This window comes from Podarcis muralis, chromosome 10 (assembly GCF_964188315.1).
Source record: "Podarcis muralis chromosome 10, rPodMur119.hap1.1, whole genome shotgun sequence".
Classification (NCBI taxonomy): Eukaryota; Metazoa; Chordata; class Lepidosauria; order Squamata; family Lacertidae; genus Podarcis; species Podarcis muralis.
Window position 1 is genome coordinate 36489498 of NC_135664.1, and position 16461 is coordinate 36505958.

General features: G+C 38.8%; 1 protein-coding gene across 1 annotated transcript in view; it reads left to right on the plus strand.

Annotated features, from left to right (window-relative positions):
• Window positions 1-16461, plus strand: part of OTOGL (otogelin like) — an 82652-nt gene that overhangs the window by 5973 nt on the left and 60218 nt on the right. Inside the window, exons 5-17 of the mRNA XM_028747187.2 lie at window positions 1322-1420; window positions 2555-2709; window positions 5113-5234; window positions 6127-6332; window positions 7809-7936; window positions 8715-8821; window positions 10115-10221; window positions 11265-11390; window positions 12476-12584; window positions 12778-12824; window positions 13068-13213; window positions 14279-14405; window positions 15492-15669. Of these exons, the coding sequence (XP_028603020.2) occupies window positions 1322-1420; window positions 2555-2709; window positions 5113-5234; window positions 6127-6332; window positions 7809-7936; window positions 8715-8821; window positions 10115-10221; window positions 11265-11390; window positions 12476-12584; window positions 12778-12824; window positions 13068-13213; window positions 14279-14405; window positions 15492-15669 (1657 nt within the window). The remainder of the gene's footprint in view (window positions 1-1321; window positions 1421-2554; window positions 2710-5112; window positions 5235-6126; window positions 6333-7808; window positions 7937-8714; window positions 8822-10114; window positions 10222-11264; window positions 11391-12475; window positions 12585-12777; window positions 12825-13067; window positions 13214-14278; window positions 14406-15491; window positions 15670-16461) is intronic.

The window sequence follows — 16461 nt, forward strand, 5'->3', positions numbered from 1 at the left end:
CTGAAAGTGGTCCTGTGAAACCACTGGCCAAAATCATGGCTCCAGCAAACATAGCAACAATTCTATACATTAGTTGCTGCAACCTCTTTGTCCTCACCATGCACTGAAATTCTTTAAGTATTTACTGTGTTTCTCCTGCTCCCTGACCAAGCCAATATTTCAGGGGTGGAGGGCATCAACAGTTGGTAACCAACTATGCTTCCATATTGAATTTGAAATTGTTTTTACATATGATTTTTTTAAATAAAAACTGTTGTTATACATAGAATTCTAAAATTGTTTTTGATTACTGATGTTTTTACTGTATGATTTCTTCAAGATATTTTTATGGGAAGTAGTTCATAAATGGAATCAAATGGCTAAATGCACTCTTAAATTCCATGTTTAATATGTAACAACCTGAGATTTTATAGTGTATTTCAAGTGTCCAGTATCTCAGTATCATCACCAAAAACTTTTATTGCACCAGCCAAAAGGCCATGATGGTTTTGGCATCATCCAAAAACATCAACAGTCACTAGCATCCCAGTGATGATTACAACTGCCCTGTAATGTATGCCAGTACTGTTCCCACCATTATGGTGGGGATTTTGGAGACTGGCACTGAAGCTGAGGGAAAGGTGGAATGCTTTAAGGCCACCATGTGAATCCCTGCTTGAGAAAGATTTGAACAAAGGTTTTCCCATTTCACACTCATACACTGCAATTCTACATGTGCTTACTCAAAAGTGCATCCTATTGGCTTCAGTGGTGCTTGTTCCCAAGTTGTAGTTTAGCAATGTCTGTAAGAAATTCTCACACCTGGGCTGCATTGTACCATCCAGGTTTTCCCTGACATTTTGTCAATTCGGCCACATTTCCCCCCCAAGGCTATTTTTACATCAGAAAATCAGGACATGTCAGGAATTCTCCTGATGTATGGCAAGCCTATATTGGATGATCCTTTTAACTTATTATGTACTTTTAATAGAGTTCAGTTCTGGGAGAACTCTTCCAGTTATGAAAAGAAGGAACTGAATATATGCTTGGTGAGGAATGATATATGGTAGCTTTTTGCAGCAGTAAAGGTAATGGTGATTTCTGGTCTGCATGTGGCAACACAACCTTTCAGTAAGTGGAAGGAAACACTATTTTTTGTTGTTGCTGCCGTTACCATATAAAGTGGCAAATAATATACCAAAGAAAAAATAATTTGGGCTTTATGTCTTATATAAGAAAGCTGGTGCAGTTTTCTTTAATATGGGTAAACTTTTATCCAAACTATGCAGGATGTTCATGTAGTTTGTGCGCTTGCTGACATCTGTCTGTTTCTGCTGTCCAGGTTCTTGCCCTCAAGAATGCCTTAATGGAGCAGTTTGCACAGAGGCCGGAATATGTGACTGTGAGACTTTCCAGGCACAGGGTGAACGGTGCCAAATTGGTAAGTTCCAGGAAGATGTTAAGAAGGTGAATTTCATATTAAGGTGAGATGTTACAACCTTGTTTGTTAAAACAGTAATGCATACAATGCTTTTGCAATTTGCTTCCAACAGTTTGTGGAAGCGAATTGTAAAAGTGTCACACATATCACTATTTTAACATATATATTTTTTGGATTGCACATTTTTATTCTTTGTAAGCTACTCTGAGACCCAGATGAGGTGAAAAGCAGGGTATACATTTTTTAGAAAAATAATAAATAAACCTAATAAAATGCTAGATCCCAGTTTAATTGTATGGAACTTTCACTAAAAGACCAGTTTACACTGGGTTATATTCAGCCACCTGGAGTTTCTGTACAGAGTCAGTGACGAATGGATACAGGAACTGATCCTGTACCCTCACAAACAGCCTGTGCTGAAGATGGCTGAATCTGCACGGTAAGCCACTACATTTGAGTAAATTGTTGCATGAGCCAGCCTCCACATGATTGCTTGGAAAGTAGCTGTCTGCTGTGAATCTCAGTGAAATTAATAGTACTTTTTAACTACTGGACAAGAATAATGGGATTTCAATGCAAGCACTTACAATTTTATCCCCTCTCTTTAAGAGCTCTGAAGCTGAGCAACATTCAGCCTGTGTGCTATTTTCCTGCTCTTCCACACTGCAGTGAGAGATGCTACATCTGTGATATTCTTCTCTATTTTATTTTTCATTTTTTGCTCCATCTTGAGTTCATGTTCTCTGGTTGCAAACCAAATTTGAATGCAAGTGAAGGAGCCACACATACTGGAGGAACTTTCCTAGGTTCATTTCTCTGCAATAGCTCTGTCTTTTTCAGGAGTAAGAGATTATTAAAGGGGGAAAATTCAGAGAATACTCAAGCTGTTCATGTGATGCCAACGTGAATATGAATTGATTTTTTTTATTGTGATTCTGACAGGCATCTCTTAGATCATCCCATTTATAATCCGAATTTTTAATGTGTGTGTGTGTGTGTGTGTGTGTGTGTGTGTATATATATATATATGTATGTATAATCTGATATGATGAATATATTTGAAATGGGCTATGTTATATTTGCCACATGGGCTTCTTTTGCTGCACCTGCAAACCAACACTTTGCTCTTTCTAGTTCCAAACGCTGGCAAAGACAGAGATGGAATTTGCAAATCATGGGGTCAGCATCACTTTGAAACATTTGACGGCATCTATTATTACTTCCCGGGAAATTGTTCATACATTTTTGTGAAAGACTGCAGTGATCTAGAGCCTCAATACACTGTGTGGGTAAGATTGGGAATTTGGCTTGAGAAGGAAGTAAAAACAGAATAAAAAATAAGTGCAACATTTCTTTCCATTTTCTTTAACTCCTCTGTAGTTGCTCTGCACAGATTGTAATGTTTTTTATTGAAATATGTATATCTGCTTTTCAAGACTCATACACGCATAGCTGGTGTTGATGCCCAGGTTTAAGAGAGAAACATGTATGCTTCTGTGTCTGATCTCCTGTGCATGGTATTTGTGTTTGTGAGTTCTGACTAGGGATGCGGGGAAAATTTGATTTGATTACCAAAGCTACCTAATTTACGCTTTCCAAAGCAACACATGAAGCAAAAACCAACCATCCTTAAAAGTTCTCAGTGTGCTGAATTGTGCAATGCAGTTCCCCAGCTGAGTCCTGGGTATAAAAATGCTTATACAAGAGTAAAGCATGCATTGAAATGAATATATTAGTGAAAACAACATGAAAATGTGTTACATTACAGGAAATAGTTATGCAAACGTGTGTATATTAGGCAAAATTGCATATAGGCATGTGTATATTAGAGGAGGATGAGGATGGTGCTGTGGTCTAAATGACTGAGCCTCTTGGGCTTGCCAATCAGGTCAGCAGTTCGAAGCCCTTGACGGGGTGAGCTCCCGTTGCTTTGTCCCTGCTTCTGCCAACCTAGCAGTTTGAAAGCATACCAGTGCAAGTAGATAAATAGGTACCGCTGCGGCGGGAAGGCCCTTTCCACCTGGCCTAGGAGGCAGGGCCCACACCCACCAGCCCCACAAAAGAGGCTCCTCATGAGGCCAGAGGAACATCGCCCGGCTATTGTTTTATTGATTTAGTATGCTGTAAACCGCTTTGAGATTTTTATTAAAAATATAAAGCAAGAAAGAAAATATAATATAATAAAATAGGTATTTTTTTTTTTTTTTAAATATTTTTTATTGCTTTGTTTTCCAGGGTCAAAATACAACATTAATACATCGTCAATAACACAACAAGAGCTTTTTTTTTTTTTTTTACAAAGTAAAAAAACAAAAAAGAAAAAGATTCATTTTTTCAGATCCTTTTTCAACATCAACTGGACTTCCCCACATCCTCCATCCCTGCTTTCTTTACAATAAAAATCAACAGCAAATTAAAACCTTGTTTCATGTGTATTTGTATTTTCATCTAATTATTTACTCTAAAAGTTAAACTTTTCTCAAACATAACTTAGTTTCAATCATTTCCGAATCTCAATACTGAAGCTTGTTTTTCTCAAAACTTAGCAAATTCTCAACATTCATATAACTTAAAATGTTTTTGTAAATAGTCCTTAAATTTTTTCCAGTCCTCTTCCACTGCTTCTTCTCCCTGGTCTCGGATTCTGCCGGTCATTTCAGCCAATTCCATGTAGTCCATCAGTTGCGTGTGCCATTCTTCCAGTGTGGGTAACTCCTGTGCTTTCCAGTATTTGGCTATAAGGATTCTTGCTGCTGTAGTTGCATATAGAAAGAAAGTTCTATCTTTCTTTAGCACTCTCTGGCCCACAATGCCCTATAATATAATAAAATAGGGTAAATGGCATTTCTGCGTGATCTGGCTTCAGTCAGGTGTTCCGTTGCACCAGAAGCAAATTAGTCATGCTGGCCACATGACCCGGAAAGCTGTCTGTGGACAAACGCCGGCTCCCTCAGCCTTAACTGAGATGAGTGCCACACCTCACAGTCGCCTTTGACGGGACTTAACCGTCCCTGGGCTCCTTTACCTTTTTACCCTATATTAGAGGAAATATGCAGTCAAATGCTCATGAATTTTCACGAAGACTTGAAAAAAAGGCAAACTGATGTGGAAATAATGGGGAACTGAATTTAAGATTGGAAAATGAGAGAAACCAAAACTGATAGATTCACCCATCCTTAGTTCTGACACATATGTTTATGGTACCTGTGTTTAGACATGAGACCCAGAAGGATTCCTCACAATTAAGGGAAAGAGGCAGATGACAGATCACATGCTTGTGACCTGAGTTTTCCTCTAAAGTCCATAGAAGGAGGGGTACGATTCTTCAGCTGCATCATGATGCAGCTGAAATGATGCATTTCTATTTTGTACTTGGATATTTGTACAAAAAAAATGGGGTAAAAAGCTGCCCAAAGTATTATTTGGGGTAAAGTTTATTATTCTTATTTCATTTTATAATGTATATAAAGCAGAGAGAACAATTATAACAACAGACAAATATTAAAAGATGAAAAACCAAACTATGAAATAGGCACATAGAACGAGTAGTTAGATGCACATGAGTTAAAATTGCCCAAAGTATTATTGGTCCCAGTTCTTGGTCTCTTTTGGAAAACAAGGTGAGCTGCTTGCAAATACCGGGCAAAATAATGTATTTGTTACTCACGTAAATCTATTTCTCTCCCTTTAAGATTAACAACAGCCCACGTTGTGTTGGTTCAGTGTATTCTTGTTTGCGGTCAGTCAGCTTGTTCTTTGCAAATCAGGAGGAAATAATCATATTGCGGCACGAAGTAAGAAAGGGCAGGATCAGGTAAACAGTCCAGAAGTTTTTATCTAAAGATGTTTTAAAATCAGATATAAAGTATTGCGATAATGCTTAGGGAAATAATGTACTCTAATACAGCTCTATTACAGGTCCAGTGTGAAAAAACTTTGAAGTAGGAAATAAAGATTGATTTGGAGTATAAAAGCTTTGGCTTCCCCCCTGCCCCATTGTAATGTCATTAAATGAATATGGGGAATAATATGAGCTCACATTAATTTATCTAAAGTGACAATTTATGTTTGAATGATGGAAAAAGGAAAAAGTATAATTAAAATCAAGAATTTCAACTGTACATTTTGATTGCACAGTGGCCCAGTTATTGAACTACAGAAAGCTGTAGTTAATGGTTTAGTGTGAATGCACCAATCTCATTCCCTTTGCTCCTCTTCAGTCGCATGCAGGAGAAAAAAGCCATGATTCCTGCCTTAACATTAGGTCTGAACTGAAAATTGTGCTTTGTTTTACTCAAACTGCAATCAGTAAGCCAAGAACAAATCTTGGCTTTAAATCATGGTTTGTTGGGAGTGAAACAAACCACAACCGCTGGTTTGGATGTAACACTAAGCAAGGACCATAGTTTGTTACTCCTATGTGAGAGTGAGAATGTGGATGAGTAAAGTGGTTGAGATCAGCACATTCATTGTAAACTAGGGTTTACTGTGCTGTGAGCAAGGCCTCATATATATGTATGTTGAAAAGCTTCAGTGCTGCCAGGTATATGTTGACAATTAAGGAAATATCCTATAATAGTGGATTTCTGATTTTAATTTTTTATATAGTTTTTATTGTATGGCTTTATGTATCAAATGAGTAAAAAGACAACATGAAATGCACTTGACTTGCACTTTTTGAAGTGAAACTTCTTCTGCTTCCCCAGATTGAGATTGCCCCAAACAATTGGAAACGTTTTCATTGAAAGATTAGCAGATTATATTCTGGTGAAAACGACCTTTGGCTTTTCCCTAGCTTGGGATGGAAGCTCCGGGATTTACATCAAACTGACTGAAGAACACCAGGGGAAAACATGTGGCTTGTGTGGAAACTATAACAGCAACTCATCGGACGATCTTGTAATACAAAATAGTAAGCAGATAGCCGAGTCAGATAATTTGTGAATGCAACCCTCATGGATCCTAGCCTCTTACAAGTGTAAGGGAACACTGCAAGGATATTGTACCGTGGTACCTCTACTTACATTCACCTCCGGTTATGTATCCTTTGGGATAGGTGCATGGCAAACCCAGAAGTATTTTTCTGGGTTTCGCCATGCGCGCTCATGCACAGAAGCACTCTATGCACTGCGCGCATGCACAGAAGTGGCACCTCCGGATACGAACACCTCGGGATCCGACCGGAGCTCCGGAATGGATCCCATGCGCAACCGGAGGTACCACTGTATTGTGAACTGTAGTTATCTTTTCCCCCCCAAGTTTTGTTTGGGGCAAAATGTCAGTAGATTTATATAATTCTTATGGTATGCATGTTCAAAGTACACAATATCATTCTTTCTTGCTGCAATCCTTACAATAACCTTGGAAGGAAGGTCAGTGGTGTTAGCCTTGTATTACAACATAGGGGGCCGAAGTTGAGAGACTGACTTGCATAAGGTAATCTGGTAAATTTATTGCAGACATGAGATTCATACTGGTTGTCTCTTAGTTCGGAGCTATTGATGCTTTGCCGAGTGATAACAAGATGCTTTCATATCAGCTCTATGGTGTACCCATAATTCAGAGCAAAGTAGATATGATGACAGAAGCTAACTGAGTTATACTCCATGTAGTGGAGGCAGTGATGATTACCAACTTGGATGACTTTTAAAGAGAATTAGACAAATTCCTGAAGGATAAGCCTACCTATGGCTACTGGCCATATTGGCTATGTTCTGCCTCCACAGTTGGGGGCAGTGAATGCTTCTGATCCCAGTTACTGTTAACCATGGTCTTGTGCCTGGAACTTGCTTGCAGGTTTCCTACACGCATCTGGTTGGCCACTATCGGAACAGGATACTAAGCGAGAGGAACCATTTGCCAGATCCTGTAGGCTCTTCTTATGTGTAGACTAAGTGAAAATAATGGACCTAAGTTAGTCATCTCCAATCATTTCAATGAGTCTACTCTGTGGATACAACCTCATGTGGTTATTTTTTATATATATCATGGCCACCAGTATGCCGTAAATGCCTTGTTGTGTGAGATATGTTACAAAGGTTTAAGGTTTAATGGGCTCAGGTCAAGGGTGCTTCCAGACAAGCACATGGTGTCTGGAAATTGCAATCATTTCCATGACCGATAAATGTAGGAAATAATTATATGCATAAATGGACTACTATTTTAATACTATCTACAGCAGGCTTCCTCAAACTCAGCCTTCCAGATGTTTTTGGCCTACAACTCCCATGATCCCTAGCAAGCAGGACAAGTCATCAGGGATGATGGGACTTATAGTCTCAAAACATTTGGAGGGCCGAGTTTGAGGAAGCCTGATCTATAATATATGCATTCACACGATGCTAGCCATATGTCATTTACTCTTGTGGGAAATTGTGTTGTTTAATAGGTGACTATAAGGAGGATATTGCTAAATTTGCTAACAGCTGGTCTGTGCAAACTCCAGATGATGCAGCTTGTGTTGCTATTGCGTCTGATTTTCCTAGTCCATGTTACATTGACACAGAATCTTATGAGGTAAGCTGACTAGATTGCTGTTTTTATAGAGTGGCCTCTAGGATATTTGTTTTTCTGGCCTTTGGCCAGTGAGAGCACTGAATAGCAGAAATCTCATAGAAGAGAAATTTGCCGTTCTCTGATGCTCCTGCAGCCTCTTGAAAGCTTCTCAGGGGGTTAGGAGACAGTGTGAGTGGGATGTGGAGGCTAGTAGCATGTACCTTCATGTATGCTTAGGGGTAGGGGAAACTCCAATACTGATTTGTGGAGGGGGTCACAAGAGAGAAATCCAGTTGCGTAGTGGAAGTCCTTATGCTAGTGGGATGAGATCACTGGATACAGCCCATGGACACTGGTAAATAGGTTGGGTCAAGAAGTTTAATCTGATTATCAGCAGTTCAGTGTGGGACAATCCTGAATTCTTTTTTGATTTAAAAAAAAATGTGAGGAAGTTAGAAGAGCTGTACTTTCGGCATGCTCTCCTGCATAGACTAGAGTTCATTTTATTGCCAAATTAAACGATGATTTAATTTTCATTGTTACTTAAAGAATGAAGAGTTCCTCAGGGGAATGTTCTCTCTTTCTTTATCACTGAACCTGGGAGATATTTTGCCAATTCAACACAGTTGGGAAGGGAGAAGCATTAGAAACACAATGTAGGACAACAGAGGGGTTATAGCAGAAATTGTACGGGTCTCAGGGAGAGTTAAAAAGTGACCTTGGGATGGGGGGGGTAGTTCATGCTTATTTTATGAAACATACATGAATTAATAATCAGCTATATTCTTTTTTTGCACAGAACATATACTTCAAGTGCCAAATACTCTTGCAGTTCCCTTTTCTCAGCTGCCACCAAAGCATAGATCCTTACCCCTATATTTCCAGCTGTATGAATGACCTTTGTAGGTAAGCAGAGTAAAAGCTCCCCCCCCCCCATTTCTTTTTTGTATTGTCCCCAATTGGGTGGTGTGTTGCGTTTTCACCATTATTGTTTCTTTGCCTTGTAAGTGATTTTCTCTATTCTTAAGAACCTGGAACAGTTCAAAATGTCAAAGTCAGCTACAATAGAGGTAGGCAAACTTCCTGCCCCATTATCTCCCATTAGTTTAGCCAGGAAATAAGCCGACTTACTTACCTAGAAACTGTCTGTAGCTCCATTGGAAGCCAAGCCAGATACACTTTATTTTCACAGGGACAGTTCTTCACAGTAGCCTCTTGCAGTGCTGCAGAGAAACATCTCTGCTGATTTGCTAGGGGACTGCAGAAACTGTAAAAAACAACAACTCCATAAACAGCTCCATAAACACAAAACAATGCAGTGTTTAAGTGGTGCCCCATTTTCCCAGCTTGTCAAAGGACTTTAGCTTGGGCACTTCTAATGCTCAACTCTTGTTTGAGACGAACACTATCTAGCCCATAAAGCTTGTTTCTGTGCCCAGGCCCAGCAAACCTTTTTGACATCTCTTCACCGGTATCATTACTTATTTTTCCTAATGAACATTTGTGAAAACTAAGGATGGTACAAGTACAGAAAACTTTCAGATTATTTTATTTTATTTTTTTGCAGGTGTGTGTGTGTGTGTGTGTGGTTCATTAACTAGGCTTGGGCTATTTGTGAAAGTGAATTCTTGCTCTGTGGCGGACTGCTGGGAGCAGCTTGTAGAATGACAGTTTATCTATGCCAAGGCATGTAGTTGGTGAGAGTCATTTAATTGGATTATCTGTGGTAAGGTGAGGAGAGTGAGGGTAAGAAAACAGCATAATGGAGTTTGACATGGTGACTTTATAATAAGGGATTTCAAACCACCAGCACGCATACCATGTGATAGATCATTATATTAAACATAAAACTACTAGAAGCTGGAACATCTGCTGAAAGGTAGATTTCATTTTTATTTCAGTGTCTTTGGCACAGATTCCAACTTCTGTTTTCTGTTTTGTGAACATAATGGACCTGTGTTCACAGAGCAGGGCTTTGCTACCTATGCGCCCCCATGTGTCCTGAAAATGTACTCCTGAGGATTGAGGGACACCCCTCTCCTTTGTGGTAAAAGGGGGCTGTAGCAGGAAAGGGGTTATTGCTGAAAACTGAATCCTAGCTTGTATTATATCAATTTTCTTATGAAGTTACAATAAGCCTACACATATAGTTTAAAGATTACAGATTTAATCAGTAAGGGTTCGTTTTTGTCTTTTCAGAGAGGACGATGATGAAACTTACTGCCGAGCAGTGACAGAGTATGCTCGATCATGTTCACATGCAGGCTACCCAGTGCGAGACTGGAGGGATGATTTTCCAGCATGTAGTAAGTCTGGTGGGTCTAAACTACAGAGCCTAGGGCTTGCTGATCAGGTCGGCAGTTTGAATCCCCGCAACGGGGTGAGCTCCCGTTGCTCGGTCCCTGCTCCTGCCAACCTAGTAGTTCGAAAGCACAAAGTGCAAGTAGATAAATAGGTACCGCTCCGGCGGGAAGGTAAACAGCGTTTCCCTGCACTGCTCTGGTTTCACCAGAAGTGGCTTAGTCATGCTGGCCACATGACCTGGAAGCTGTTTGCAGACAAACGCCGGCTCCCTCGGCCAGTAAAGCGAGATGAGCGCCGCAACCCCTGAGTCGTCCATGACTGGACTTAACGGTCAGCGGTCCATTTACATTTATCTAGTACTTTAATATTAGGTCAGCCAAACAATAGCTTCAGTGTATCAATCAGTGTTAAAGGTGAAATTTCCACTGCAGCAACCCAATGGTATAGTTGGCACATTGCAGCCATTCAGAGTGGAAACAAGAACAATTCTAAGTAATTGCTTTCAAATTTTAGGATTTTGACTACTTGACCAGGGTAATAGAGATGTTTCAATATCCTGTCAAAGCAGATGTGTATTCTACATTGCATTCATATAAATATTTATGTAAAATATTTATGTACCACCATTTTTCATACTAGATTTCAGGATTATTTACATTCTCTCTCTCTCTCTCTCTCTCTCTCTCTCTCTCACACACACACACACACACACACACACACACACACTCCTGGTTCCTATAAATGTACATGTCTACACTCCAGATTCCTCTTACTTTGAATGTGCCTATGAAGGTCCTACCTGAAGATGTTTGGACGTGAAACATATGCTAAATTTAGGATACTAGTAATTAGTTACAGTACTATTAATACACTGTAGAACAATACTTTGTGGGTGGTATTCAATGCTAGTCTCAAGGTAGACCCATTGAAGTTGATGAACACAACTAACTTAGGACCATTAATTTATTGGGTTTGTGCAATATGTCTCCTTATCTAAATGCAATGTCCAGGATCATAGCAATGTTTTGAACTTCTTGTATTTTAGATGATAAGTGTGAAGATAGTTTTATCCATCGGGATTGTATTAGCTGTTGTCCCCCAACCTGCACTTTTGAGAAAGATTGTCTTGGCAGTAATCTTCATTGCTTAGATGGATGCTACTGTCCCGATGGTAAGTAAGCTGCTTTTTCAATTACCTTATTTGAATGTTACAACCACTCTGCTCACAACAGAAGTGTGTTTTAATGGGGACACTCCTTTTGACCTGCATCTTCTGAAGTTCCTGTTGATTTCTAGGTTGTATGTACAGAAGAACCTGTAGATTCTGTGTAAAGATAGTCAGAACCTCAGGAAAGCGTATGTGTGTTTCTATTTCATTTCTATACATCTTTTTTTCTTCCCAACTCTTGCTATATACTGTTTTGTGTATTGCTTTAAAAAGGTACTGAATTCTTTACAACTCTGGGTCAGTATGAAAGCTCACCAAACATGTGAATGGCAGATATAGATATACAGTACAAGTAAATAATGCTATTTGAGAGTTGTCAGTATTGGTCACAGCAGTATTTGTTGTCTCTTAATAGGATGGTTTTGTTGTCTGTACAGAATTTCCCAATTTTAGACCATAGGCTAGTCTAGACATGTACATACACGCTGTGAATTGGTGTAGATGTATCATGGCAGTCTCTTAATCCTGGTTAATTGATAGGGAATAAACTGACAGGTTGTGGACTTCTTTCTCTATTTGCTACTTATCATCACCATCATCATTTCATTTGTATGCCGCCTTTCTGTAGTTACATAATCACAAGCATAACCAAAGTAGTCATAAACAATAAAACCAAAAAGCATATAACCAAATTGAACTATTTCCACTTTAATCATAAAATCTAAAAATAGGGATACAAAAAATTAATATCAACAACAGCAACAAAATCCCCTAAACCATACTCGGAGTATTCATGCTGTCATCAGCCTCAACAGTGGTTAGGGATTAAATGGCAGTGCTGATATAATCCTTAACCACAGTTGAGTATTAATGCTTCATTTAGTATCAAACTCTCTTGCATCCTAACCATGGTTGAGAAAACATGGTTTTAAACCGTCAAGTCCAGAGAAGGCCTTATCAACATCCCTCCCTAAACTTCACCTGATGAACATCTTTGCTACCTAATGAATGACAGGATATATATATGTGTGTGTGTGTGTGTGTGTGTTTATTGTGCTAACATAAATGGTATTTTTTTATAACCTTAGGTCTCATAATGGACAATGGAACTTGTATTTCCCTCTCTGATTGCCCATGTGTTTATCATGGGACAGCATTTCCTGTTGGCTCAAAAATTGAGCAAGAATGTAGTGACTGGTATGTAGACATTACTTCTATTATCTCTGCCTTGTGTCTGAATACCTTTAATTACCTTACTTTAAAGCATTTGTCTTGTTGTGCTATTATTGTGGGAGTTTTAATAGTTGCATTTATATAGTAAATATCAAAAGGGTTACGATGTTTTCTCCCAGCATTCTATTCTGTTAACACATTGTCTACTTTGTTTTAGTATTTGTATTGGTGGAATTTGGAACTGCACTGAGCATGATTGCCCAGGTAATTTATTTTTTCTCTGTTTTTGTAAGATACTTTTTTGTTTACTTTGTATTAATATATTTAAAAGTTGGTACGTTAATAAGTAAAAATACTAAAAGTGACACATCAGTTGAAATCTAATACAAAAGATATTGTAAACCTCTGAACCACTAGCAGTGAAATCTTATACATCTACTCAGAACTCAATTCCTTTGAATTCAGTGGGCAATATCCAACTAAATATTTAACTGTTCTTGCCTTAAGCTGAATGTTCAATCGTTGGTGATTCCCATTTCACAACTTTTGATGGTCGCCATTATACCTTCCTTGGGATCTGTCAGTACATTCTGGTGAAGGGCACCGGGAAAGACAAATTCACAATTACTGTACAGAAAACTCCATGCGGTCAGGTAAGGTCATGCTTAAAATAAAATTCTATGCTGATATATAAATACCTACACCATTGGAGCCAATTAATTAATTAAGAGGATTAGCAACAATAAATCATTCTTTTTTTCTTAATATTGAGTGTCTACCTGATCATAACCTGGATTCCATTTCAGTCGTAAGTATTGCCTTTTTGTAAAGCCAATTGCGCCTTTTACTGAGATTAAGTCTACAGAGCTTTTCATTCACGCATGATTACACAAGCATCTACATATTTGGTTACAGTCTGAGCAGGTGTCTTAGGCAGATAAATGCTCTTGGTGACAGGGCTGAACAGGTTTGATATACTGCCAGCCAGATAAGAGGCATTTTGAAACTGAATGAGATATTTATTTGATATTTTATAAGCTCTCTCGTTTTTTTTTGGGGGGGGGAACAATAAATCTGAGAGCTCACAGAATATTAAAATATTAACGATAGGGCATTTCAACTGCTGGCTAGTTAAATCCAGAATGCTGCAGCATCAATCTCTTCCTCTTATGTATGAAACCATTCTTTGAGTTTAATATGTGTAGCTCAAGGTTAGCCAACATGACATCGTCCAGATGTTGCAGGCTAATAACTCCCATCAGCCCCAGCTAGTATGGCCAATGGTCAGTGATGGAAGTTGTAGTACAACGGAACTCTAGAGGGTGCTGCTGCATTCCATGAGTATAATTAATTCATTTATTATCTCTAAAGTTATTTTTTAATGGTATATTGCAGCTCTTTCCTCTAGGCCTGGTGTAGTGGATAGAATGTTAGATTGGGGAGACCAGGGTTCAAATTCCCACTCAGCCATATAGCTCACTAGGTGACCTTGGGTCAGTCACTACCTCTCAGTTTAAGTTACTTTCAGGGTTGTTGGGAGGATTAAATGGGCAGGGGGAGGGAAAAGAACATTGCCCTCTTCCTTGGAGGACGGCCTAATAAAAATGGAATGTTGCTCAAAATGGAATGGAATGAATGGAATGCAATTTAGGAAATACTTGCCTATATTTTCCCTTTCCTTTTGTTCCCCGTTGCCCTGCCTTCCTGGGCCCATTCAGAATCTTGATCATGTCTGCATTCAGTCTATAACACTAGTTCTTGAAGATGACTTGAACAAGCAAGTGACTTTGAACCGAGGTGGTGAAGTTCAGTATAGCTCTTCCAGTCAGGGTTTGAACCTAAATGGTAAGACATTTATTACAATACCCTTCTATTAAGGTTCTTATTGTTCCTTTTATAGCCAGTCTGTTTCAATGAAAATATACAATTTTTTACATTAATGTCTCTCTGTGTGTGTTTTCTCATGCCTGGCACAGAAGATGAGTTAAATAATTGTGCGGCTTTTTTAAAAAAATGAACTGTTATCAGTTTATATGAATCAGGGTTTCCAACTCCAGAAAACTCTTTTTCAGTTTGGGAACTGAGGAATCGTCCAAATTAAATAACTGAAGGCATTGATAGATTAGTATACAGAACTTCATTCATCATGTGACTTGCATTAGCTAGTTGGCCCACATCTCTGGAATTCTATATGTGAAAGCAAAAACGCATGAAACGAAGCAAGTTTTATAGCCCTGAGCCTGATCTTGTTACAGTTAATTGATATATTATGCTTTCGGCCTTGAATGATTAGCATACACATTTCACTCATCATGTGAACCGAATTAGGTAGTTGGCCCACATCCCTCAGGTTCTGTATGTGAAACAGAATACATACGAAACGAAGCACGTTTTATAGGCTTCTCTTGTCACGGTTAATTGATATCTCATGCTTTGGGCACCTTGTCAGGAGGCTCCTCTCTGGAAGTATTTTAAACTTCTTTCACTCTTGTATATGGTATATACAAAATAGCTGCAAGGGACTATTCTATCTGAAGTGTCTGTCACTTGAGGCTGAATAAACCACAAAGCCCTCCTGGATAACTTGTCACCCAATCCCTCTCAATTTCCCACCTTGAGAAGGCTCCAAAGGGGTTTGGAGAAGGTCATCATCTTTTCAGTTCTTTTTGTTTGCTTGTTTGCTTTTAGTTAAACGGAATAATAGTGGCAGAGTTCTCTATATTAAAAAATGCTCTTTTTTTAAAAAAAAATCATTTTTTAAAGAGTTGACATTATGAAGATGGAATTACAGTTTCTTCCATATAGGTTAAAAATAACATCTCTCTGTTTTGATACTATGTTAGCTTGTGTTAACAAAAGAATGCAGTCTCGTACCTCTGGACAATTATTTAACGTTGTTTGGGGAATTACCCCACCTTCTGTTACGTGTAGGGTATGCTGAAGTATGGAATCTGTCTTCATTGTTTGTGCAGCTGAAAACTAAATTTGGTTTAAGAATTCAGTTTGCTAAAGATGGCGAAAGAGTGTATATTCAACTCAGTGCTGCTTGGAAAAGGAGAACTTTGGGTCTATGTGGAACATATAATGGAAACTTGAGAGATGATTTTCTGTAAGTTTGATTTCTACTGTTACTTCATTATTCATTTAGTTAGCTCATAAGCAAAACTCAACCCATATGTAAAACCTGAGTAATGATGTGTATTAAATCCAGATACACAAAATATTAACCAACATATAGAATATGTAGCACTACACTTTATTAGATAAAGCTTAGCTACTCAGTCAAGCCAAATGATCAGTCACTAGAGCTTTTCTGGATATTGTTTATGCTTGGCTAATCTACTGAATTATGTAACTGTATAAAAGCAACCCAACATGATTCTGTATACCCTTGTTGTAAGTTCTTGCCACGTGATGACAAGCAAGCATCAAGGAAATGCTCCCAGGTGATCCTGAAAGTACAGCAGAGCAAAAGGCAAGATGTATAAGCCTATTTAAGTAGCTCTCAAATACAGTGGTACCTCGGGTTACATACACTTCAGGTTACATACGCTTCAGGTTACAGATTCCGCTAACCCAGAAATAGTACCCCGGGTTAAGAACTTTGCTTCAGGATGAGAACAGAAATCACACGGCGGTGGCGCAGCGGCAGCGGGAGGCCCCATTAGCTAAAGTGGTGCTTCAGGTTAAGAACAGTTTCAGGTTAAGAACGGACCCCTGGAACGAATTAAGTACGTAACCAGAGGTACCACTGTAGTTTAAAAGGCAAACCTAGCAGCTTGAACTGTTCTCAGAAGACTACAGGTAGCCAATGGTCAAATGTTACTTTAGTGAGGAAAAAAGAGCCCCAAATTAAGTTTTCAGACATGTGAACATCTTCTATGCTCACAGTCTTCCACTT